The 27059-nt window shown below is 42.6% G+C and overlaps 1 protein-coding gene across 1 annotated transcript in view; it reads left to right on the forward strand.

The window, feature by feature from the left end:
* Window positions 1–27059, forward strand: part of SGSM1 (small G protein signaling modulator 1) — a 106193-nt gene that overhangs the window by 28406 nt on the left and 50728 nt on the right. Inside the window, exons 3-8 of the mRNA XM_051973011.1 lie at window positions 17719–17794; window positions 21538–21700; window positions 22977–23129; window positions 24143–24210; window positions 24650–24795; window positions 24910–25041. Of these exons, the coding sequence (XP_051828971.1) occupies window positions 17719–17794; window positions 21538–21700; window positions 22977–23129; window positions 24143–24210; window positions 24650–24795; window positions 24910–25041 (738 nt within the window). The remainder of the gene's footprint in view (window positions 1–17718; window positions 17795–21537; window positions 21701–22976; window positions 23130–24142; window positions 24211–24649; window positions 24796–24909; window positions 25042–27059) is intronic.

Consider the following 27059-nt stretch of genomic DNA (forward strand, 5'->3'; position numbering starts at 1 on the left):
CTGGCCCAAACTCCTATTTTACAGATGAAGAAACTGAGGACTAGGGTTTTAGAGCTGAAAGCAGAGGCCCTCTGCTCTCCTTCATATTACAGATGAGGAGACTGATGGCCAAGGAGGGAAAGCAACTTGTTCAAAGTCACATAAGTAGTGAGGAGCAGAGCTGAGATTTGAAGCTGGATTTTTTTGATTCCAAATAAGTGGTCACATGACCCTACTTTTTTTGCCAACCTCCCAGAGCATTTGCATTTCAACAGGAGGGCCTCGAAGTCCAGGGTCCTCAGATCCCGACGGCTGAGTCCATCATGGCAGGATTCCGGGCCCTGTGACAGATGGGGGTGGAAGAGATGTGGTTTTTGGACAGAGGCCATGCTCGGTGCCTGTTAAATCCTATTATAATTCAGCTTCAAGCTGGGGCCGCTGAAGTGGAGGACAGAAAAGGAGAAAAGCTTTCCAAGTTGATTTGGATGGTGACTCTGTGTCCAGCCTTCTCACCTCCTTGTCCCTTCCCCGGGTGAGGGCACGACCAGGAATGACCTTGTGCCCATCTGAAGCACTCGACCTGCCAATAAGCCTGTAGTGACGAGGGAGGAAACCGTAGTCCTTCTGAGGAATCTGGATCCAGAAAATGACATGATTTGTACAATTTCCCCCAGCGGGGCTGGTGGCCGAGAGGCAGACAGTTTAATGGGGATGACAATAATAGCATCCCCAACCATCTCTGTTCCTCAGTTTCTCTAGAGTCCTTCAAGGATCAGCTAAGGATCAACATTCACATTTGACAGAGTCCTTTCTGCTCTCCCTTCCCCTCTCCCACCAACTGTTAATATTACTTCATTTTTACCATGTCTATACATTTAATTTATCTGTGAACATGTTTTCACTTCCCAATAATCTGTAAGATCTGGAAGAATTGGACCTGTGTCCATCTTTCTCATCCCATTCTCCATTCTTTCCCCAAAATCTATTTCCTATTCAGGAGGATAGAATCACCTTTCAACACACAAAGCACCAGCCTATGTAGAGGAGGGTTTTCTTTCCAAGCCTGAGGTTTTTTTTCTGTTGCATGTCTTTACTCAGGTAGGAAGAGTAATGTGGTTTAATTCCAAAGGACTTCCTTTCAACTGTTGCTGGGGAGGAATAAGTTAGTCAATTTATTAAAAACCTACTATGTGCCCTGAAGTAGAAGAATAGTCATTGAATTTATTAAATACCTACTGTGTGTCCTGAAGTAGAGGAATAGTCAGTGAATTTATTAAATACCTACTGTGTGTCCTGAAGTAGAGGAATAGTTAGTGAATTTATTAAATACCTACTGTGTGCCCTGAAGTAGAGGAATATTCAGTCCAATTTATTAAATATCTACTCTGAATCCTCAAGTGGAGGAATAGTTGGTTATTTTTTAAAATATGCCCCAAAGTAGAGGAATAGTCAGTTAATTTATTATCTACTATGTGCCCTGAAGTAGAAGAATAATTGGTCAATTTATTAAATACCTACCGCGTATCCCAAAGTAAAGGAATAGTCGGTTATTTTTTAAATATGCCCTGAAGTAGAAAAATAGTCAATTTTTAAAATACTACTGTGTGCCCTGAAGTAGAGGAATAGTCAGTGAATTTATTAAATACCTACTATGTGTCCTGAAGTAGAGGAATAGTCAGTGAATCTATTGAATACCTACTGTGTGTCTTGAAATAGAGGAATAGTTGGTCATTTTTTAAATATGCTCTGAAGTAGAGGAATAATTAGTCAATTTATTCAGTATCTACTCTGAAGAAGAGGAATAGTCAGTCAATTTATTAAGTATCTACTCTGAAGTAGAGGAATAGTTGGTCAATTTATTAAATACCTACTATGTGTCCTGAAGTAGAATAGTCAATTAATTTATTAAATACCTACTGTGTGCCCTAAAGTAGAGGAATAGCCAATTTATTAAATACCTATTATGTGCCCTGAATAAAGAAATAGTCAATCAATTTATTACATGCCTACTGTGTGCCTTGAAGTGGCTTTTGGTTTCCCAGTAAGTAAAAGATAGAGCCAATTAGTCAATAAGTCAAACATATTTATTAAGTGTCCAGTAAATGCCATGCTACTTACTACTTACAGTGATCCTGGACTAGTCACTTCATCCTGTTTGCCTCAGTTTCCTCATCTGTAAAATGAGCCGGAGAAGGAAATGACCAAACACTCCAGTATCTCTGCCAAGAAAACCCCAAATGGGGGAGAGAGAGCTCTCATTTATATAATGCTTTAAAGTTTGTGACATAGGTTATTTTATATTACCAATATATTACCTTATTTTGATCACTACATCATTGTGACCTTAATAATGACAATAATTAACATTTACATAAGGCCTACTATGTGCCAGACAATTTACAATTATTATTTCACTTAATCCACACAACAATCAGGGAAGAAAGGGTTGTTATTATCTCCATTACAGATGAGGAAACTGAGGCAGACGGGTTAAAGAGGCAAACAAAGTGAGGTGATTTGCTTAGGGTCACACAGCCGGTATGTATCTGAGGCTGGATTTGACCTCAGACCTTCCTGACATTGTCCAGGAAGCCCTCACTCTATCCATTGGCTCACCTAGATGCCTCATTCTTATCCCCATTTTCCAGATGAGGGGAAAAAAAGTTAAGTTATTTTCCCCAAGGAAGTGTCTGGGCAGAATATGAATGTGTCTGACTTAAAAGCCTTCTGCCATGAATGGTTTCTAAGAAAGAATGATGAAGGATCCTTCAGGCTGTCTTTATGACAATTCTCCCAGTTGGGTTTCTCCCTGTATTTGCTGATTACAAGAATCAGTTTCCTTCATTTCCAGGAAGCTCCAGTAGCAATGATTTCCCGGGCTTATATGACTCAGGGACCTTAGTGATAATTTGGTCTTACAGTGGGAGAAACTGAGGCTCAGAGAGGGAAAGTTGCTCATCAGGATCACAAAATTACAACAGAATTTGAACTGAAGTCTCCTGATCCCCGATCCGACCTGTTTGGGCCTCTTGTGCAAAGTCAGTTTTAGCTCCTTCCTAACCCACCCACATCCCTGTGTTTGGAGGAAGCCTCTCTGCTGCTTCAGACTCACCTGATCCCTGGATTAATCATCCTTTTTTAATTTCCTCTCCTGACCTGGGGGTGGCCAGCCTTTCATTAACTTCAGGAGAGTGGGGCTCCAGAGACTGGGAGGGGGTAGAGAGGCTTAATGTGCGCTGGACCTTCCATTACCTCCCCACACTTGGGGGGGCAGGTGTGTAAGACAGACTGGACCAAGCCAGTTCAGTTCATTAAATATTAATTGAATAAAAGCAATAATAATAATAATAGCTGACATTTATACAACACTCAGAGTGACAGTGTGGTTTATTTTAAGTTATCTCATTTGACTTTTAAAGAAACCTAGGGAGCTGAGTTCTAGGGCTGTTATTGTTTCCATTTTACATTTAAGAGGACTAAAACACAGAGAGAGACAAAGTCAGAAAACAGAGATAGAGAAAAATACAGACTAGAGAGACAGAAAGCCAAAGAGCAGAGAGACAGGGACTGACCATAAAGACAGAGAAAAAGACAGGAGAGAGAGACAGAGAGACAAAGACAGAACACAGAGACAGAGAAAAAGACCGATTATAGACAGACAGAAAGCCAAAGAGTAGAGAGACAAAGAGCATAGAGATAGAGAAAAAGACAGGAGAGAGAGACAGAGACAGAGAAACAGAGAATCAGAGCTGGGGAGACAAAGATAAAGCAGCAAGATAGAGAAAAAACAGAATAGAGAGACAGAGCCAGAGAAACAGACAGAGCAGAGAGACAGAGAGAAAAAGGCAGAATAGAGACACAAGGGCAGAGAACTAGAGAACCAGAGCCAGAGAGACAAAGAACAGAAAAATAGAGTACCAGAGCCAAAGAGACACAGATAGAGCAGAGAGAGACAGAGACAGAGAGACAAAGACAGAGCATGGTGACAGAAAAAAGAGACAAGATACAGAGACAGAGAACCAGAGCCAGAGACACAAAGGTGGAACAGAGAGATAGAGACAGAGAGACAAAGACAAGAGAAACAAGCATAGAGACAGCATAGAGCATAGAGACAGACAGACAGAGCAAAGCAAGGAGACAGAGTCAAGGAAGCCAGGAGATGGAAACAGGAGGGAGTTCCAAGCATGGAGGACAGCCACAGAAGATGTCCAGAACCAAGAGATGGAGTCTTGTTTGTAGAGGAGCCAGTGTCACTGGACTGGGGAGTCCATGTAGCTTGTAAGAAGACAGGAACGGTAGGAAGGACTAGATGATGAGGTGCTTTGAATGACAGGATTTTGTATTTGGTCCTGAAAGCAATAGGGATCCCTTGAAGTTGATTGAGTAGGGGGTGACATGGTCAGACCTGAGATTTAGGAAATCACTTTGGTGATTAAAAGGGGAACTGGAGTAGGGAGAGACTGGAAGCTGTTCTGGCTCCCCTGCACTTCATGTCTTAGTGTGGCTCAAAATCTTGTTCTTTCCTTTCTATAGAGACCATTTCCCCCCCTCTGACCAGCAATGATACTGATCTTAAGGTTTTGACCTCCCTCAAAGGAAATTAAATGCATTCAGACAATAATGGAGGTGAGGGCAAGATTTGCAGGGGGAGCTGTCCAATAGGCTCTCTGTTTCTGCTCTCTGTCTCTCCATTCACTGTCTCTTTCCTCTCTCTCTCTCTCTTTCTCTGTGTTTGTGGGCTTTTGTCTCCTTTTTTTTTTTTTTGGTTCTCCTTTCAGTCCATCCCCCACCCGCTCTGCCATCGTCATCTGGGTGCTTTGTAGGGCTGGAAGGAGATGATTCATTTATCCAATGGGGAGGGAGGCTGGAGAGGGAAGGAAAGGGAAGCAGTTTGAAGCAGGTAGAGAGAACCTTCTCTGGAGAGCCCAAAGAGAGAGCCTGAAAGCTTACCAATGAGACAATTAGGGCCTGAGACAGGAAGGGAGTAGGGGTGACTCCTCAGTTGCTAGCTCTGGAGTCTTGCAAGGACTGACAAGTTAATATTCCAGACAGGAACCTGTCTTCTGAACTGGAGAGATGAGGTCCTTAACAGAGCTGGCTCCCAGAAATCCACTTCCAGAACACGGAGGGGAGGGTGCTGGGAGGAGAGAGGTGGCCGTTTCTGTAGGAGAGTCATTAATCACAAAGCTATCCTGACCTCCCTATCTCCGGGGACAACCACAGCTTGGGGGAGAAGCAATGGAAAGGTAACAGAGCAGAGGTTGGGCAAAATGAGGGCAGACTTGGCTCAAAAACATGGATTAAGGGCCTTGATGTAAATCCTGTCTCTGACATTAGGCTCAGAGCTCCAGCCAGAATCTAGTCCAATCTTTTTGGTTTTTGAGACACGAAAAAGCAAAATTACTTGCCCAAAGTGATAGAACCACAGATGTAGAGCTGGAAAGGATCTCAGAAACCATGTAGTCCAACCTCCTCATTTTATAGATGGGGAAACTGAGGACCAAAGAGTTGAAGGGGCTTGCCCCAAGTCAATGAAGCAGAGATGTTACCTAGAAGAGACCCCAGGGGCAATTAAGTTCAACCTTCTCATTTTACTCTTGTTCAGAGTAAAAAAAAAAAAAGGATCCTTTTTTTGTCAGGTTCTTAGACTCACAGAGTTAGAAGGGACCTCAAACGACTTATATTCTAGTGGGAAGATACAACATGTTCACCAGTAAGTATGATTAAGAGTGAAAATGTCAAAGGAGAGACTGGACAGAATGTCCTAGGAATATCGGAAGGGGGAGTGAAATGCTGGCAAAGGTAATAGCATTCTCCCCATTTTCCACATGAGGAAACTCAGAAAGCTCTAAAAGGCAGAATAACTCCCAGGATTACACAGCTAATGAGTGGCAATGGCAGGATGGGGACCCCGGGCTCCTGACTTCAAATCCAGACCTGTATGTACCACACTGTGGCAGGAAGATAAAGAATCTCTAAAGTAAAGATGAAGATTTCTGGCATGGGATACAGCTTGTGCAAATGCATGGAGGTGGGAGAATTAATGTATATGGAGGCAATAGCTAACTCTTCTCAGGCATGATAAATATCTAGGTTTTATTTATGGAGTTATTCCAATGCTCCATGCTAATGGAGCAAAAACTCTGGAGACTCTGGAGTAAGAGGAACTGGGTTTACATCTCAGCACTCATCATTTCTAGGTGACCGTGAATAAACGACAACCTCCTAGATCTGAATTTCTATATCTTTAAGATGGACTGAATGACTTCTAAAAGAGCTCTAAAATGATCTATTTAAACTGACCAAATTTAATAGAGTAGGACTTTAAAATATATAATATAATACATATTATAGTTTATATGATATTTTATTTTATATTTTATGTTACATAAACCATGTTTTTATTTATTACAATATAAATATGTTTAACATATATTGATATTATATATATATTTTTTCTATGTTGTGATTTTTAATCATTTAAAAGAAATGCATTCTGAAGATATTTCTTTTTTTTAAATAACTTTTTATTGACAGAACCCATGCCAGGGTAATTTTTTACAGCATTATTCCTTGCATTCACTTCTGTTCCGATTTTTCCCCTCCCTCCCTCCAGCCCCTCTCCCAGATGGCAAGCAGTCCTTTACATGTTGAATAGGTTACAGTTATATATATATATATATATTTTTAAACCCTGCTCTGTTAAATTTGGTCAGCTGACTTACCTAGGAACTTAGGATGTTTAATCCAAACAAGAGAAGACTCCAAGAGGACATAGAACCATCTTTAAAAATTTGATGGATGTCTCATTTAAGAGGGATTAGCTTTGTTCTGCTGGGTTCTAGAGGGCAGAACTGGGATCTGCAGAGGAAAGTCAGAGAGGTAGATTTATACAATATTGGGAAATGTTTTGGAACAATTTAAAGCTATCCAAAAGTGGAATGTACTGCCTTGGGAGGTGGTTAATTTGGCTTGGTGGGAGGTCTGTAAGTAAATCTTAAATAATCATTAGCTTGAGTTGGAATACTGCCTTAGACACTCCCTAGTTGAGGATCCCTGGCAAGCCATGTGACTGTTCTGTGCCTCAGTTTCTTCATCTGTAAAATGAGGAAATTGGAGTCAGTGGTTTCAAGGTCCCTTCAAGTTCTAAATCTCTGACCTGATGAGGGTGTTTCCTATTCAAGAATAAGATGAATTAGATGAGCTTCAATATCCCTGCCACCTCTGAACTGGTTCCATCTTGCCTATTTAATGCCAACTCCCATTGTTCTCCAACACTGCCCAACTGATCTAGTCAGGCTCATTCTCTCTCTGGTCCTTAACGTTGGTCCTCATTGCTTCTTGTTTCTACTCATGCAGTCTCTCATATTTCCTGGAACTCCCTCATTTTTTCACTTTATGGTGCTCTTAATTTCATGGACCCACAGGCCAGAGATATGGGAGCAGGACCCTTCCCAGGTTACTGCCCAGCAACATCTGGGTCTGGTTGGTACCTTGAGTATGGGGACAGCTGAGCCATTTCTGAGCCATTAGGGAGCAGGAAAAACTATCACTAAGCGTGTGATGCTCAGTCATTCTTTGCTTCTTTGGGTCTATGTAGTGTGCTTTCTAGAGCTCTCAAGTTGGGGTGCCAAAATGTCCTGTGCTTTCTAGAGTCCTCACACTGGGGAGTCAAAATAAACTGTCCGGGGTCACTCTCTGGAGGATCTTGGGACCAGCCCGAGTCCTTGTTCTTTGTGGAGGAGTGATAAAGCAGGGACCCACATGGATGGTCAAAGATGGAGTCCCTTTATTATATATCAAGTCCTCTCAGCCCCTAAATATCTTAGTACAATTACATCACTAGAGCACACTGAGCATGTGCTAACTATAATATTACATCACCACAGCACACTGAGCATGTGCTAACTATAGTACCATTACATCACCACAGCACACTGAGCATGTGCTAACTATAGTACCATTACATCATCACAGCACATTGTGCATGTGCTAACTATAGTACATTATATCAGCACAGCATACTGTGCATATGCTAACTATAAGCACCTTGCTATTAATATGTAAATGTCTCTTTTATGTAAGTATCCCTGTTTCAAGTAGAACACAGATGGTCACCCCCTCCCCCCCATGTCTCAGGAAGGGTGAGACGCCCCAAGAGGGTGATGAGAGCTGAACTAGACATTGTCAGCAGGTTTCCTCTGGGCTGAAAGGTTTTATACCTCATCAAGAGGTCCCACATTGTCTGTGGCTCTTTACAGATCTATTTTCCCCATTCCCCCAATCTTAGCTATAGGCTGTAGGCTGGATAAAATTGTCTACTTGAGAACTTATCTAGATTGCTTTGGCTGTGGACACTCTTCTCTCTGTCATCATCAAAACTCATAGATCTAGAGCTGGAGGCCATTGAATCAAAGCCCTCTTCTTTTTAAAATTTATTTCTTTTTAATATACATTGCTTTATGAATTATGTTGGGAGAGAAAAATCAGAGCAAAAGGGGAAAACCATGAGAGAGATTAAAAAAACAGAAAAAAGAAGTGAACATAGCATGTGTTGATTCATGTTCAGTCTCCTTAGTTCTTTTTTCTGGGTATAGATGGCATTTTTTTCTGTCCCGAGTCAATTGGGATTGCTTTGGATCACTGAACTACTGAGAAGAACCAAGTCTTTCACAGTTGATCATCATATATTCTTGCTGTTATTGTGTACAACGTATTCCTGGTTCTGCTTGTTTCACTCAGCATCAGTTCATGTAAATCTTTCCAGATCTTTCTATTATTGATTTGTTTATCATTTTTAATAGAACAATAATATTCCATTATCTTCATACACTACAACTTGTTCAGCCATTTCCCAGTTGATGGGTATCCACAACCTTTCCAATTCTCTGCCATCACAAAAAGAGCTCCTACATTTTTGCACACGTGGGTCCTTTTCTCTCCTTTTATGATTTCTTTGGGATATAGACCCAGATGCTGGGTCAAAGGGTATACATAGTTTTATAGCCCATTGGGCTATAAAAAGATGTCAGGGTTAGAAGAGACTTCAGGGGCTCATCTAATTTAAACTATAAAGTAAAATCCCCTCTACAACATACATCCCAAGGGGACATTCGGACTTTGTTTGGAATCATCCAGGAAGAGGCAAAGGTAGCCTTTCTAGGCCACCCAAATCCAGGCACCATACGGCCTCTTCCTTTCTCTGAGTTTGTCCTTCTGTGAACCACCTGGGACTTCTGGCTGTAGCCTTTCCTCTGGGCTGATGTCCAGAGAGAGCTCCTCAACTTGGACCAGGAACCAGGCGAGTGCTGATGGGACAGCTCCCACAGCAGCCCAGTCTTGCTCTCCTTCCCAGCTGGGCAATTTTTGGTTCTCTCTAATTGGCTGTTGCCCCTCAGCTGACGTATAGACTTCTTGGGGATCAGACCCAGTAATTTTCTGTGGGTGCAGCTACGCAAATGATGATCAAATGAGCTGTTATTTGTAAGGCATTTTGCAAACGTTACAGTGCTTATATAAATGTTAACATTCTGTGAGCTCATCCAGTGAGTAAGTGCAGGCATTAGAACCCAGGAGACATGATATTGTTAGCCACTAACAGGCAAGTTTGGCCCCCAATTCAATAACTTCTGGGTAAACTGAGGGTCTGGATGATTGAGGATATTTCCCATGGGGCAGGATTAAAAAAAGACCATTCTCTTCTCCCATAACTGACCAGGAGAACAGCCAGATTAGTTCCTCACCCTACTCCTGAGCCTTGTAGAAATCTTACTGTTCCATGAGGCTTTATTCTGCCTGTTTCCTGTCTCCCTTCCTCCCTCTTCTTTCTTCCCTCACTCCCTCCTGTCTCTATCATCTAACCCCTCAATACCTCCCATTGAATGACATCCGAAACAATAGGATGGACCGGAGCTTTGTGGGGGGTGGAACTTTGCCATGGAGACGGACTTGTGTGTCAGAGCTTTCCAAAGGAAGCTTGTGAGTCATTCTTTTCTGTCTGGGTTCAAGTGGGAGAAACAGTTTTCAGCAGCAGATATCCTTGAGCTGATGAGATCTTGGCACCTGGCTGGACTGACCCAAAGGTTCTGGTGACCAGCAGGCCGAGCAGGTGGGACACCTGGGTTCATTTTTGATAATAATTCCAATGTTTTGGCTGTGCCTCAGTTTCCCCCATCTTTACAACAGTAAATCAACTAACCTGGCCAGGTTGTTTATTATAGGGAATGCAATATTGTTTTAATAACAGAGCTTATAAAGCAGCTTTCGTCAGTCTCTTCACTGTCTTGGGAGAGAAAGGATGGGAATATTTGCCATTTTGCAGATGGTATAGGGTGGTGAGGGGGTGGAGGTTCAGAGTGAATCATTTAAGGTTATACAGCAATGAATGAGCAACGAGTAGAACGTGGGTCCAGAAATTCAGCCGTGTGTCCTGGCTGTGACCCAAAGGGGACAGAGCTCCCAAACCCAAACTTTTTTGAGCAAGGAATAATAGTGGAGTTCAAAACAGAGACTATCAGAACTGGGAGGGAGCTTAGAACATGAACTGGGAGGGGTCTTAGAAGACAATGTCAAAGGTAAGTGGAACGTTCAAGAGCAGTTAATTCAAACCCATCCTTTTGCGTATGGGGAAACTGAGTCCCAGAGCTGGGAAGGGATGTATTCAGATTCACCGAGGGGCAGAGTTGAGACTCAGCCAGCTGACTTCTCGCAAAATTTCTCTTTGGAGAAATGCTAGAACGTGTCTCCTTGAAGGTCACCATTTTCCTTTACGGGAACAACAGATGGGGGCCCAGCACAAGTCCATTTCCCAGTGTGGAGGAGGCAGCCAGACAGCCTGTGGAGTAACCTACTTCAGAGCTTTTCCTGAGGGAGGGCAGATGGCTGCCTCTCTGGGATGATTGGCACAGGTGGGGAGAGGGCCAAGGGCTTGTGGGGGGTGAATTGGGGTGGCCCTTAAGTTCCATTGCTCCTGTGAGGGCAGAAGAGAGATGGGAAACAGCTTGTTTGTGGGCTGAGTCTAGCCTGTGAGGAAGGGATTTGGTATTGGTCTCCAAGCCTATCCAACAGAATTGTGGGCATAGTGTGATTTCCCTCAGCTCCCAGCATTAGGCTTTAGGCAGAGGGGAGGAAAACTAGCAGAAGCCTCACTGGAAGCTAGATAGTGAATGGGGTGGAGAATGTATCTGTTTAAAAGTTTTTAGGTTCTCCCAGCTCCAATACTATGTTCTGATTTCCCTCCTGTTTCTGATAGCCAGTGTTCTAAGGCCCTTCCAGCTCTGACATCCCCTGTTCTAAGGCCTTCCCAGATCTGACATTCCCTATTCTAAGGCCCTTTCTAGCTCTGACATTCCCTGTTCTAAGGCCCTTCCAGCTCTGACATCCCTGTTCTAAGGTCTTTTCCAGCTCTGACATTCCCTATTCTAAGGCCCTTCCAGCTCTGACATTCCTTGTCCTAAGGCCCTTCCAGCTCTGACATCCCTGTTCTAAGGCCCTTTCTAGCTCTGACATTCCCTGTTCTAAGTCCCTTCCTAGGTCTGACATTCCCTGTTCTAAGACCCTTCCAACTCTGACATTCCTTGTTCTAAAGCCTTTCCCAGCCCTGACATTCCATCTTCTAAATTCTCTTTGTTCTAAAATCTTTCTCCTCCAGATTATTCTGTAGAGCTCCAAGTCCAATCCTGCCCTCCCCCAGAGGCCTGTGGTTTGACCTCTCCTGTTTTGTTCCTCCCAGAGCTCTGTAACCTCCTCCCCTTCCATCCCTCTCACACTCCCCAGCTTCTTTCAGGAAGGAGCATCCAGGGCAGGCTGACAGACTACTTCCTGCTGGATTCCTCGTTAATTGGATTATCCATAAACACTGGCTCACACACTCCTTCTCAGGAAGGAGAGGAGAGGGGACTCGGAGAGGAGACAAGGTCTGGGAGCTTGGCCCCAAGAGGAGCCTGGGCTGGCTGGTGTCCAGAGGCCTCTGGCTTCCTCATGGCTGCTCCCAGCTCTGCAGCTCTGCAGGGGTCCCGAGCTCCCCACCTGCACAGGTGGCCCTTCTGGGGGTACTTCCTGGTTCGGAAAGGGGTCCGTGTGGGATTGGGAGAGCTGTGCTGTTGGAAAAAGGAACAGCCCCACATGGGCAGGGCTTGTGAGTCCTATGTACCAGGATGGACCCAGAGCCTTTTTTATGTCATCTCTGTTTGCCTCAGTTTCCTAGTCTGTAAAAGGAGGATAATAATAGCACCTATATTCTAGAATTATTGTGAGGATCAAATGAGATAATAATTATAGCGTTTGTACTTAACACAATGCCTGGCACATTGTAAGCACTATATAAATATTAGCTAGTAGTAGTGGTGGTGGTGGTAGTAGTAATAGCAGTAGTAGTAGTAGAAGTTAGAAACAGTGGTAACAGAAGTAGTAGTAGTAATAGCAAAGGTTGTAGTACTCATAGTGGTGGCAATAGGAATAGCAGATGTAGTCGTGATAGTCATCAGAGTAGTAGAAGTAGTAACCGTAATAATAGAGGTGGTAATAGTAGTAAAAGTAGAAGTAATAGTGGTAGTATTTCTAGAAAAAGTAGTACTGATAGAATTAGCAGCAATAGCAGTAATAATAGTAAAGGTAGTGGTGGTGATAGTAGTAGTAGTAGTAGTAGTAGTAGTAGAAACAGAAAAACTAGTAATGGTGATAATAATAGTAGTAGTAGAAGAAGAAGAAGAAGAAGTAGTAGTAGTAATAGTAAAAGTTGTAGTACTGATGGTGGTGATAGTAGTAGCAGATATAGTAATGATAGTCGTCAGAGTAGTGGAAGTAGTAGTAATAGAAGTAGTAGCAGTAATTTATACCTTCTGAATCCAATTCTCCTTGTGCAACAAGAGAACTGTTCGGTTCTGCACACATATATTGTATCTAGGATATACTGTTTACTTGCCATCCAGGGAAGGGAGTGAAGGGAGGGAGGGGAAAAATCAGAACAGAAGTAAGTGCAAGGGATAATGTTGTAAAAAAATTACCCTGGCATGGGTTCTGTCCAGAAAAAGTTATTTAAAAAAAGTAGTAGCAGTAGTAATAGTAATGGTAGTAGTAATAAAAGAAGAATAGTGATAGAAATAGTAGCAATAGTACTAGCAGAAGTAATCATAGTATAGAAATACTGTTGATGTGGTAGTAGTAGAAGCAACAGTAATAGTAGTAGTAGTAGTGATTGTAGTAATAATAGCAGTAGACATAGAAGAAGTAGTAGTAGAAATGGTGGTAATAGTAGTGGTGGTGATAGTAGTAGTAGTATTAATGATAACATTACACATAGAAGAAGTAGTGTTAGTAATTGTAGTAGTAGTGGAAGTAGTAGTAATAGTGGTGGTGGTGGTGGCAATAGTAGTAGTGATGATAGTAATGATAATAGACGTTGTAGTAGTAGTAGTAGTAGTAGTGATGATAATAGTACTAGTAGTAGTAGTAGTAGTAATAGTAATAGTTGTTGTAGTAATAGTAATAGTTGTAGTAGTAGTAGTAATAGTAGCAATGATAGTAGTAGTAATAATAGTAATAGTAGTAGTAGTAGTAGTAGTAGTAGTAGTAGTAGTATTAGCAGTAATAATGGTAGTGGTAGTAGTAGTAGTAATAGTGATGTTGTTTGGTCTTGTGAATTCATTTAAAGACTCTATACAGATGACTCCCAGATCTGAATATCCAGCCTTAGTTTCTCCCCTGATTTTCACTCTTGAAACACTAGTTGCCTGCTGGAAATTCAGACTGGATATCCCACAGATGGCTCAAACTCAGCATGTCTAAAACAGGATTTATCTTCTTTCCTCCTGAAGCTCCCTTTTTCGAAACTTCCCTTTATCTAACAAGGGCATCATCCTTCTCGCATTTGCCCCAACTTCACAACCTTGGAGTCAGCCTCAAGTGTCCCTTTGCCTTCGCCTGTCATATATAAACTGCCAGTTCTGCTTCCAAGCTGTCTCCCATCCATTCCCTTCTCTTGCTTTGGACAACAACCCTCACCCCTCGGTCAGGACCCGGCCACCTCTCACTTGGTCCGTTGCAGTTCCCTCTTCATTGATTCTAGGTGCATCCATTCTGTCTCCTTCACTTCATCCTCCACATGCTCAACAAAATGATATTCCCGGAGTCTAGGTCTGAGATTAGTTCATCCCCTGCCAAATAAACTTCCTTTTGCCACTAGAATAAAATGCTTCTCTCTCGTTTGGCTTTGAGGCAGCTGGGCAGGATGGTAGAGTCAAAAAGACGAGTTCAAATTTGACCTTAGACACCAGTGGTGTGGCCTTGGGTAAGTCATTTAAGCTGTTTGCCTCAGTTTTCTAAACTGTAAAGTGAGAATAGTAATAGCACCACCACACAGGGCTGTTGTGAGGATTAAATGAGATCATGTTTGCAAAGTGCTTAAGCCCAATGCCTGGCACATAGTAGGTGCTGTAGAAATGTGGCTATTATTATTATTATTATTATTACTTTGAAGTTTTTATGATCTTGCCCCAGCTGATCCTCCAGGCTTGTTTCATGTTATTCTACTTTACACATTATAGATGCTCTAGCCAAAGCGACCTACTTGTGGTTCTTCATACACGAGGTGCCATCCACCATCTCCTTTGTACCCACAGTCATCCATCACTTTCCTCTCTCTCTGCTTCTTAGAATCCTTAGATTCCTTCCGATGTCATCTATGTGAAATGTATCTTGATATCCCAGATGCGGATGCTTCCCCGCCTGGAAATTATTTTTATCTCTTTTAAATTTAATTTTCAGGATATGCATTTCTTCCCACCCCACCTCAATAGAATGTAAACTCCTTGAGGGCAGGATCTGTTTCTTTTTTATCTCTTTGTCTGCATTATCCAGCATGGTGTCTGATAGATTGCAGGAACTTAGTAAAGGCTTGTTGAATGAATGAATGAATCCTAGTTCATACTAAATGGCCTCTATGAGCCTCATTTTCTTTTTTTTTCTTTTTCTTTTTCCTTCTTTTCTTTTCTTTTCTTTTTCTTTCTTTCTTTCTTTCTTTCTTTTATCCTTCCTTCCTTCCTTCCTTCCTTCCTTCCTTCCTTCCTTCCTTCCTTCTTTCTTTCTTTCTTTCCTTCCTTCCTTCTTTCCTTCTTTCCTTCTTTCTTTCTTTCTTTCTTTCTTTTTCTTTCTTTCTTTCTTCTTTCTTTCTTTCTTTCTTTCTTTCTTTCTTTCTTTCTTTCTTTCTTTCTTTCTTTCTTTCTTTCTTTCTTTCTTTCTTTCTTTCTTTCTTTCTTTCTTTCTTTCTTTCTTTCTTTCTTTCTTTCTTTTTCTTTCTTTCTTTCTCTGAGGCAATTGGGATTAAGTGACTTGCCCAGGATCACACAGCTAGGAAGTGTTAAGTGTCTGAGGGCCAGATTTGAACTCGGGTCTTTCTGACTTCAGGGTGGGTGCTCTAACCACATTTTCTTACTGTAAATAGTTAATTATATTTTTATTCTGATTTCTTAAAGGATTGCTCTGAAGAAAACGCTTGGTTTTTTAAGAATTATAGAAATGTAGTGATTATTACTATTTTAAAATAAAATTTATTAAATAAATTTATTTTTATTATTCTGGGAAAGGAATGCAAAAAACAATTTCTGAATTTTTTAGAAGGTTTCTTATCAGTCGTGTAACTTGGTGTGTCTGGGGGAGGGTGTGGGGTGTGTGGGTGTGTATCCAGGCTCCCTGGCCATTCCTGGAGAGCTAGAGTTTGGGGGATTATTTTTGATATGAGGTCTTGGGATTTGAGATCTGTCCCCTAAGCTCCTTTGGAAATGCTGCCTAATGAGATCTGTGATCCATTTCACAGCCCATGGAAGCCTTCATGTTTTGTGGGACTCACTCTATCCCACTAAAAATGGAATGGAGAGAATTGAGCTCTTATTCACCAGAGCACTGAACCTCCAGATACCCCCCTTAAATGAGGACTGGGGTGGGGACAATCCAGTTTTCTGCCATCCTGAGATGATCCAACGGCAGGTGCAGCAGGATGGGGGTGGGGAATTTTGCTTGAGCAGCTACTGGTACAGTTGCTCAGTTGTAGTTAGGTTATAACCACCTCAAGGGTTAATGCCCCCCAAGAAGAGGAGACGGTGGGAGTCAAGACAGTGTAATCTTAGGCAAGTGAAGTTACTTCCTTGGCTTGAAGTCCAGTGCCCAAATGGCTTCTCAGAGACAATGGGATGGATCCATCTTCCAACCTTCCAGATCTTGGTCCCACAGTAGTCTAGGTCCCTAAATCTTCTAGATCTTGGTCCCACCATTAGTCTAAATCCCTAAATCTTAGTCTAGGTCCCTAAATCTTCCAGATCTTGGTCCCACTATTACTCTAAGTTTCTAAAATTCTGGTCTTTCTTTCTTAGAATCCCATGGGGAAAGAGTCTTAGGAAATAGTAGTAGAGGGCAGATAGTCCTAGACTCTAGTCTAGAGTCAGGAGGTCAAGGCTGAAATTCTACCTTACACTCCTGTGTGACTCTGGACATATAGGACCTTAGAGTTAAAAGAAGATTTAGAGGTCATTCAAGCCTCATTTTACAGATAAGAAAACTGAGGTCCAGAGAAGTGAAGAACTTGCCCAGTGGGGAATCTTTATTCTAAGAGGGAAAAGGAACCTCAGAGGCCATTTAGCCCCAAACTCCCCACATTTTACAAATCAGGAAACTGAGGCCCAGAGATGAGAAGGGAGTGCCAAGAGTCATACCGCTAGTAAATGTTTGAGGTGGAATTTGGACCTAGGTCTCCTTTATCTCTCCACTGCTTCATGTCACATATTCCCATCTGGACTTCAGTCTCATTGTTACTAAGGGATAGCAAGAGGATTTGAACTCTGGTCCACTGACTAAAATCTCCCCTCTCCCAACTAAATTCTGAGTATTGGACCTGGAACCAGGAAGACCTGGATACAAAATCTTGTCTCTGGAACTTACTAGCTGTGTCAGCCTAGGCAAGTCACTTCACCTCTGCCTGCTTCAGTTTCCTCATTTGTAGAATAAGATTAATACCTATTATCCCCATCTCACAGATTTGCTATGAGGATCAAATGAGGTAATCTGAAAGCTTTTCCAATTTTCAAGCTCCAGATGATTGTCAGTGGCGAGGTAGTTGTTTTTCTATTTGTTGACTTATTCTAATTTCCCAGGAACAAAGGATAACCCATGGGTGAGCATCCTGTTCCTTCTTCTTCCTCCTCTTTTCACAAAACGATTGGGAGAAACAAAACATTTAATTGTAAGCAGAATGTTTTAAAGCTTCATCCTGAGTCTTAGAAAGGATATCTCCCTGTGGATGTTTTATTAATTTTCTACCCAATGTCCCTTTGAAAGAGCCAGGTGGTTCAGTGATCAGGGCACTGATCTTGGAGTCAGAACTTCAGATCCTTTTTGACTTTGTGATCCCAGACAAGTCATTCTGTCTGCCTCAGTTTCCTCAACTGTAAAATGGGGATCATAATAGCGTCTTCCTCTCGGGATTATTGGGAGGGTCAAAAGAAAGATATTTGAAGTCAGGAAGACCTTAGTTTAAATCCAACCTAAGACTCTCATTGACTGTGATGCTAGACAAATCACACTGTCTGCCTCAGTTTCCTCAGTTGTAAAATGGGAATCATAATAGCATCTTCCTCTCAGGATTATTGTGAGAGTCAAAAGAGATATTTGTAAAGCACTTAGTACAATGGCTGGCATATAGTAGACACTTAATAAATGCTTGCTCTTCCCTCTGTTCCCTTTGTCTCATAGGTAAAACAGATCATGGAAGAGGCTGTAACCCGGAAGTTTGTTCATGAAGACAGTAGCCATATCATCTCATTCTGTGGTGAGTCTAGTGACTGCCCTTTAGAGAAAAAGGAGTTCCCTGTTTGGGGTTCATTTTGGCCACTGGAAAATGCTTTATCTCCATTCACTCAAGATTTTGAGATGACAGTTTGAGCAATGGTGTGCTGTCACGGAAACATCTCTTAACTTGGAGGTGGATGATGTATTTGAACCCTAGCTCTTGCCCTTTATCACTATGGATGGCTGTCTGAGCCGTAGTTTTCTTTGTTGTAAAAATGGAATGAAGGTACTTATCTATAGGAATATTGTAAGGAAAAAGGAACTTGCCTTCATGTTGTTTCACATGTTTACCAGTGATTTAAATAAAAGCAGAGATGACATACATGACCAAATATAGCCAATTTGCAGGTGACACAAAGCTAAGAGGGATGACAGTGATCAAATTTTAAAAAGATTTGGACAGATTGGCTTAGGCGGAAGAAGATGAAATGGGATAGGAATCAATGTAAAGTATTACACAAAGGGTCAAAAAATCAATTTCACAAGGACAATCAATAACAGCAATATTGTATGAGGATCAGCTGTGAATGACTTAGTGATTCTAAGCAATAAAAACGATCCGAGACAATTCAAAAGGATTCATGATGAAAAATGCTGTTCACTTTCAGAGAGAGAACTGATGAAGTCTGAATATAGATCCAAGCTTATTCTTTTTTACTTTAAATTTTTTTGTCTATGTTTTCTTTTACAACATGGCTAATATGGAAATATTTTGCATGATTGCACGTGTAGAACCTATATTAAATTGCTTCCCATTTCAGAGGGAAAAGAGAGAGGAAAGAAATTGGTATTCAAATTTTTGAAAAACAAATGTTAAAATTGTTTTTATGTACCATTGGGAAAAATATGGTTAAAAAATTTTAACAGGTACAGCTGGAGAGGAATGGTAAGAAAACTTATCTGGGAAAAAGTCTGGTCTTTTACTGGAAATGATGGGAAAGAGGCAGCTGGTGGCACAGTGATTAGAGTTTTGGATCTGGAATCAAGAAGACTCAAATTCAAATTTGGCCACACTTCCTTACTATTTGTGCTACAAATCACTTCATCTCAGATATATAATATCTATGCAAACATTTATACTAACTGCTAACAATTTGAGAGCACAGTATCTATGTAAGAATGTGACCCCTTCTTTGTGGATGTGAACTCTCACCTCCAGAAAAGCAGTAGTAGTAGTAGTAGTAGAAAGTAGGAGGAGGAAGAGTAAGTAGTAATAGAGTAATAGTAGTAGTAGTAGTAGTAATTGTAGTAGGATAGTAGTGGTAGTAGTAATTGTAGTAGGATAGTAGTGGCAGTAGTAGTAGTAGTAGTAGTAGTAGTAGTAGTAGTATGGACAAGAAAGTCACTAAAGTAACTTCCATCTCTGAGAGACTATGATATTACCAGACCAGCATGATTTTCTGTCACTTACAAGACCCTCTTGTCCATTAGTACTTTGAGACAGGACTGACTGGCTCGCCTTCCTCCCCCCGATGTTACCTGGTAAAGGTACCCGATGAATGAGCAGTCAGGCACAATTTAGGATGAGACCCCAGTGGTCCCACCTTGTCCTTATTAAGTGCTGCTGGTAAATTATGACTGTGTTATTATGTACATTGAGATGTTTTCATCATTGTTACAGGAGAGGAGTCTGTGGTCCTCTTGCAGGAGACCCCAGCGTGGGGGCTTGGGGAGGGCAGGGCAGCCGAAGGAGGCATCCAAGAATTTGCTCTTCCTTTCTAGAGGAATTGAGCTGTTTGGCTGAAGTTGGTGACTCTCAACTTCAAAATCAGCAGAACTCTGAGGGGGAGGTGGGGAGGGAGAAGAGACCTGGAGGGCCCTCCAAGGCTTCTTTCCTTGGCCTTCTAGCCAGCCCTTAGCACACAGTGCACAGGAGTGGCTGGAGCACTCAGTTTGCCAACGTGAGAAGTCTTGGGTCTTAGGCTAAATGGGCCCTAGGAGCATCTTGTCTCTCTCTCTAATTTTACACTGACCAACTGGATGGAGGTGGACAAGTCTACCTTTTCTGGTAGCTTGACCAAGCTGGGCAGTGCCTGACTTCAGAAAGCTAACAAGTCCAGTTAGCTTTGAACCTGTGAAGTCCCTGTTCCCAGTCAATTGCCTGGTGAATTCTGCAATTCAATCTCTGGGTGTGTGTGTTTCTCTTTCTTTCTCCCCCGGTTTCTCTCTCTGTCTCTGTCTCTTTTCTCTCTGTCTCTTCTCTGCCTTCACTTTCCTTTCCCTCCCTCTCCTTCTTTCCTCTCTTTTTTCTTTTCTCTTCTTTTTCTCCTGTCTTTCTATCTTTCCCCCTCCCTCCCTTCTTTCTCCTTCTTTCTTCTTTCTTTCCTCGTTTTCTTCTCTTTTTCCTTTTCTCTCTGCTTTTCTCTCTCTTTTTCTCTCCTCTTCTGTCTTTTCCATCTCTCTCTCCTCATGTCTCTTTTTTGCTCCCTTTCTGTCTCATGTATATTATATATAATATATATACACACACATCCATATGCATCTCTAATTATATATACATATATATGCACGTATATATATACACGTAACACAAACAGCCTTTCTGGCTTGAGAGCCGCAGTGTCTGGCTATGGGAGAACGTGACCACTTTTCCATCAGACGTGGAATCTCACCTTTTTAAAGGCAGAAAGGCCAGAGGGAGTCTGTCGGCTGCTCTCCCCGGGGCCGACCGTTCGTCCCCGGCCCTCCTCTATCAGTGGCAGCCTTTTGCAGGCCAGAGCCAAGCAGTGGCTTGTAATGTTCCATTAGGGGAATAAAGCAGGAGGTCCCTGCCCTCGAATTACCCACCAGTGATCAGCCAGGGGCCCAGGGGCACCAGACGTAGTTTATTAATAGAAAGAGCCAAGCAGATGGGCCGTTTCCACTTAACCTGGGCATTGTTCGGTCTAAGCAACTTCATGGCATTTGGTTTTATGGGACGGGGCTGGGAGGTGTTGGGAGGAGTGAGTAGAAGGAAGGATTTGCTCAGTTGGTAGGAAGAGGGAAAGGGAGTGCTGGGACTGTGCTCCTTCCCAGAGGGGTCAGAGGCCTTCCCGCTCTTGGGATCGGGCCTTTGTACAGCCTGGAATATTTTCTCTCCTGTTTTCTACCTCTTGGACCCCCTGGATTCTTCCACTTAGATGCTGCCTTTCCTGATCCCCTCACCCCTTTCTGAGAAATGACCTGGGACTGATTCTGAATAGATTTAATGCTTATTTATCTGAGGACATATTATTTTTCCCCCCCATAGAGTGTAAGCTTCTTGAGGGCAGAAACTGTTTTTTCCCCCTGTCTTTTTATTTTTATTACCTAGCATGATGTCTTTCACATAGTAGGCACTTAAAAAATATTTTGTGAAATATATTTCTGGCAGGCCTCAAAGGCCGTGTTATCCAGCCTCTGTCTTTCACAGACGAGGAAGCAGAGGTCTGGCGAGCTCCGTCAGCTCTGTTCACTGGGAGGAAGTTTTTCCAAACGTCCATCTTCGGAAGCCCCTGGTCCGACGCTCTGCCCTTTGGGTCCAAACAAAACAAGCCAGTCCCTCCAGGACCTTCAGTTTTCTGAGCTCTCTCTCCTGCCCCAGACCTTCTCTGTTCCAGGGTAAATGTGCTCTTCAACTGATGCTCAGAGCTTCATGTCACGGACTAGAGGCCTTCATCACTCTGCGCCTCGGTTTCTCTCTCTGTAAGGGGAGGGGGTCGGGCTAACTGGCCATCTCTGACCCCACGACCGTCTCCCCCACAGCTGCGGTGGAGGCCTGCGTGCTCCATGGCCTGAAGCGTCGGGCCGCGGGCTTCCTACGGAGCAATAAGATCGCAGCTCTGTTCATGAAGGTGGGGAAGAGCTTCGCCCCCGCCGAGGAGCTGTCCCGGAAGGTCCAAGACCTGGAGCAGCTGATCGAGAACGCGTGAGTGAGGGGAGGGCGGGCCTGGGCAGCCACAGATGGCTCTGGGTGCTCTCCCAGTCCTGCGTGTCCCAAGGTCAGACCAGATGGAAGTGAGCATGGGCGGCTTTGGTGGAAGGAGTCCTTTTCCCTCTCGGATGCTCCTCACCCTACTGGAGCGAGACCAGGGAGGGAAGGATCACAGTTTTCGTTCACTTAACAGACATCATTAATAACAGACATGATTAATTAAACATCCACTGGCTTCCTGCAGTAGAAGTTAGAAAAAGTCACATGAGGCAAGATCCTTGACACGATCGATGTAAGAATTTGTTTTGCTTGACTGTACATATTTGTTTCAGGCTTGGTTTTTTCTTTTCATCTGCTTCCCCTTCTCCCTGCTTGGTGGAGGGAGAAGGAGAAGGAGAGAAAATAAATACTTATTGATTAAAAATAAAATAAAAAATTTAAAGGCAAGGGCTCTGTGCTTAGAGAGTTTACAATCTCACATAACTCCTTCTCTTCACTTTTTTTGAGAATTGATAAGTCATTCATACCTTAATCTGAAAGAGTTCCTGTTTCCTCTTTCCCAAGGGGACTTGCATTATTGTTCTCTTAGTTTTCATTGGGGGCGGGGTTCTCTTCCTTTGCTAGGAAGGGATTTCCATCTTTACCTTGCCAATTTTATATCTGGGTATTCCCAAGTCCCCCAAACCTTTTTATGTTCTGGCCATCTTTTTAAGAGACATCATAGAAAAGGGAAAGCAGGGGTCCTCAAACTTTTTAAATAGGGGGCCAGTTCGCTGTCCCTCAGATTGTCGGAGGGCCGGACTAGAGTAAAAACAAAAACTTTGTTTTGTGGGCCTTTAAATAAAGAAACTTCATAGCCCTGGGGGAGGGGGATAAACGTCCTCAGCTGCTGCATCTGGCCCACGGGCTGTAGTTTGAGGACCCCTGGGAAAGGAATAGGCCTTCATGTAGCACCTACAAAGGGCCAGTAATTGTGCTAAGTGCTTTACAATCCTGCAAGATAGATGCTTTTATTATCTCCATTTTGCAGTTGAAGTAGACAAAGGTTAAATTACTTTTCCAGAGTCACACCTTGTCTAAAGCCAGATTTGAACTCAGTTTCTTCATCTGTAAAATATGAGAGCTGGACTTCCTATAGCCCCTAATCTATGATACTAAGATGGTTTTGAGTTGGATGTTGGGAAGGGAGGGTGTGTCATGGCAGATTGGGGCTTGGATGTGAGAAACTTTCCAGATTAGCCGTTAAGTCTCTCTGATCCTGTCACCAAAGGCGGAACCAGCTCCAAGGACTTCAGGAGAATGTTCGGAAGCTCCCCAAGCTGCCCAACCTGTCCCCCCAGGCCCTTAAGCACCTGTGGATCCGCACAGCCCTGTTCGAAAAGGTCTTGGATAAAATTGTGCATTACCTGGTAGAGAACAGCAGGTGAGCCTGGGGGATGCATTAGGATAGCGAAGGGAGGGAGGAAATATCTGTTTTTCACAATGCATATTCCCCAAATTGGGCCCACAATATAATCAACAAACATTCATAATCAACATCTATGAGTTACCTACAACACACAAGATGCAGAACTAGCCACTGAGAGGACAAAGATCCCGCCCTCAAGAAGCTTACATTTTATTAGAGACAGTGGATGCACAGGACAGTAAGGAGGGAGGGGCCCAGGAGAGATTCTGACCCAGTGTTTTAGGGAGCTTTGGGGCAGGGAATCAGAGAAGGATTCCTAGCTGGGGAAGTTTTGCATCATCAGTGAAAAGATTATGGAGCTGGAGGGCTTGGTTTAAAAGCCCACTTTTGTCTGTAGTATCTAGTGGCAAGTCAGTTTTGTCTCTGTAAACTGAACAGTTTGGACAGTAGTCTTCAAGGCCCCCATTCCAAGGATTCCGAAGGCAGAGGTGAGAAAGGAGGGACAATCACTGCAAAGGCACCAAGATAGAGACGATGTTTGGAACAGAGAAAGCATGGTATGAAATACGCTTGTAAGGGGACTTGCAGCCATCTTGCAAGAAAGCCTTGAGTGCCATCTCAAAGATTTCTTTCCTTCTGATGGTTCCTAAATTTTAGCTCGTTCCCTTGAAATAGCAGGAAGTCAATTCCATATATTGCATATTGAAAGTCCTATGATTACTTGTGCAGTTGCTGCTTCTACATGCAGGAAGCAGTGACGGAATAACCTGTTTGTGTGCCTTAGAGCTGCATTTCAGGGTTTGTTCAGCAGTTTGGAGGCAAAGCCTGTTCTGTTTTGCCTTTTGCATAGTTAGCGTTAGTATTGTGAAGCTCAGATGAGAAGATATACATACATTTTTCTTTTTTTTATAAACTGTAAAGTGTCCTGAAATGTGCACTACCACGACAGTGGCGATGCTTCAGGTGGGTGGATTTGTTCCCTTTGCTGTGAGCCGTTCAAATTCATGCCTTTTTTCCTTTCTTGCTAGTAAATACTACGAGAAGGAAGCTCTTTTGATGGACCCTGTCGATGGCCCCATTCTTGCTTCTTTGTTAGGTAAGTCCCTCTCTCTATCTTTCCTTGTCCCCTTCGAATCTCCAGCTTTCTTCAAATCTCAGCTCAGGGCTGCCCACTTACAGCTTTTCTGAAATGTCTTTCTCCTCACCCCTCACTCTCATTTATTAGCACCTGACAAATATCCCATTCTCCAGTAGAATGTAAGCTCTCTGGGGACAGGAGCTGCTGATTTGTGTCTCTGGTTCCTACTAAGTACGTATTAAATGCTTATTTAATTTAATAAGAATTTATTAAGTATCACCTATGTACCAGACATTATGTGCTAAGTATTGGGGACACAGAGACAAAACTGAAATGATAGCTGCCCTCAAGGATCTTATATTCTATCTGATATTTGGATTCTATGCCAGGCAGAAAGGATGGGAGAACCGGGCCCTAGCCTGGTTATTTAGGTTCTGATGTTTCCCTCTGCCCCCAGTGGGCCCCTGTGCACTGGAATATACCAAGATGAAGACGGCAGACCATTTCTGGACAGACCCTTCAGCTGACGAGTTGGTCCAAAGGCATCGGATCCACAGCTCCCACCTCCGCCAGGACTCTCCCACCAAGCGCCCAGCCCTTTGTGTGAGTGGAACGTGGGGATCAGGCTGGGGAGAATGGGAGGAAAGGGAAGGGCAAGGGAGATGGGTCTTGGGGCGAAGAACATCACTTGAGACCCCGTCCATTCCATACTCCCAGATCCAGAAACGTCATTCCAGTGGCAGCATGGACGATCGGCCTTCCCTCTCTGCCCGGGATTATGTGGAGTCTCTGCATCAGAACTCCCGGGCTACTCTCCTCTATGGCAAGAACAATGTCCTGGTCCAACCGGTGAGTGCCAAACTGAGCTTTGGTGGGCTCTCATTTGTCTGATCTTTCCCTTTGATCTCCTCCACTGTTGCATCGTCTGTCTTCTGGTTGCTTGCTGCTGTTGCTATTGTTCCTCTTGCATCTCAGTTGATCCTGGAATCTGATGCCATTCGGGATTCCATGAAACAAGAGTCTTTGGAACAAATTAACTTAACATTCTATTTATTTATTTTAATTAAATTATTTTTTTATTTCATTAAGTAGTTTCCTATTTATTTATTTTACTTATTTATTGGTTTGTTTTTGTTCAGGCATGTCTGACTCTTTATGACCCCATTTGGGATTTTCTCGGCAAAGATGCTGGAGTGGTTTTCCATTTTCTTCTCCAGATCATTTTACTGATACAGAAATAAAGATAGAGTTTAGTTTAAAGTTTAAGTTTAAGTTAAATTTACTTATTTATTTATTGGTTTGTTTTTGTTCAGTCATAACTGATTCTTTATGACACCATTTGGGATTTTCTCGGCAAAGATGCTAGAATGGTTTTCCATTTTCTTCTCCAGATCATTTTACTGATAAAGAAATTGAGACAGAGTTTAGTTTAAAGTTTAAGTTAAATTTACTTATTTATTTATTGGTTTGTTTTTGTTCAGTCATAACTGATTCTTTATGACACCATTTGGGATTTTCTCGGCAAAGATGCTAGAATGGTTTTCCATTTTCTTCTCCAGATCATTTTACTGATAAAGAAATTGAGACAGAGTTTAGTTTAAAGTTTAAGTTAAATTTACTTATTTATTTATTGGTTTGTTTTTGTTCAGTCGGGTCTGACTCTTTATGACCCCATTTGGGATTTTCTTGGCAAAGATGCTGGAATGGTTTTCCATTTTCTTCTCCAGATCATTTACAGACACAGAAAATGAGATAGAGAGAGTTTAATTTAAAGTTTAAGTTTAAGTTAATTACTTATTTATTTATTGGTTTGTTTTTGTTCAGGCGTGTCTGACTCTTTATGACCCTATTTGGGATTTTCTTGGCAAAGATACTGGAGTGATTTGCATATGCTTCTCCAGCTCATTTTACAGATACAGAAATTAAGACAGAGTTAAGGGACTTGTCTAAAATCACACAATTAATAAGTGTCTGACACCATATTTGAGTTAAGGAAGGCTCTATGCTCTATGTACTACAAGGCCACCTAGCTGCCCTCCCTTATAAGATAATTTCTCTTCTCTGTTGTTTGTATCTTGGATGTATTTAGATGCATTGTTCCCCCAATCAGAATGTGAGCTCTCTGAAGGCAAGAACCAATTTTTTGCCTTTTTTCTGATTCGTCGTTGCCATTGCTTGGCAGTATTGAACCATGAACTTCTATGTCCCTTCCAACCCTGGGATTCTGTAATCTTAGGCCATTTGACCCTAAAGCCAGCATCTCTTCTGTTTTTCTACACTGGCCACACCGACTGTCTCCTCCTCGTCCTGCCTCTTCCCAGCTGACCCACAGACTCCCACGTCTTCCTCCTCTGTATCCATTGAGAGAGCCCCGATTTCCAGCTCCAAAGACTCCCTGGGGCTCAGCTCCTTAGCTGGGCTAAAGAAAATTGTGTGATTGTGTCTCACCCTCCTGGAGCAGCAGGGTCTTGAAACATGCCTCCTGATGAACGAGGCTCTCATCTTGTTGCCTGGCCTTTGTTGTCAAGAGCTACAGTAACCATGGAAACCTTGAAGGCTGCTTCTGGGTCTTTCTCACTGAAATTGGTAGGCACAGGGAGGGGGATAGTCAGAACCATCAATTCTGGTTACTGCTGATACAGCCAAGCAGGGGATGAGGGAGACAGCCTCGGTGGAGGGGAAGGAGCTCTGAATTTGGAAACAAATCCTGCTCCTGGAATCATTTCCAATCTGTTCAGTCTCAGACAAGCCATTCACTTCCCTGGATTTCTGCTTCTTTATCTATAAAATTAGGGGATTGGATTAAATGACCTGTAAAGTCCTTGCCAACTCTAAATTTATGCTCCTATGATCTTAGCTGTGTGACT

This window comes from Antechinus flavipes, chromosome 1 (genome assembly GCF_016432865.1).
Source record: "Antechinus flavipes isolate AdamAnt ecotype Samford, QLD, Australia chromosome 1, AdamAnt_v2, whole genome shotgun sequence".
In the NCBI taxonomy this organism is placed as follows: Eukaryota; Metazoa; Chordata; class Mammalia; order Dasyuromorphia; family Dasyuridae; genus Antechinus; species Antechinus flavipes.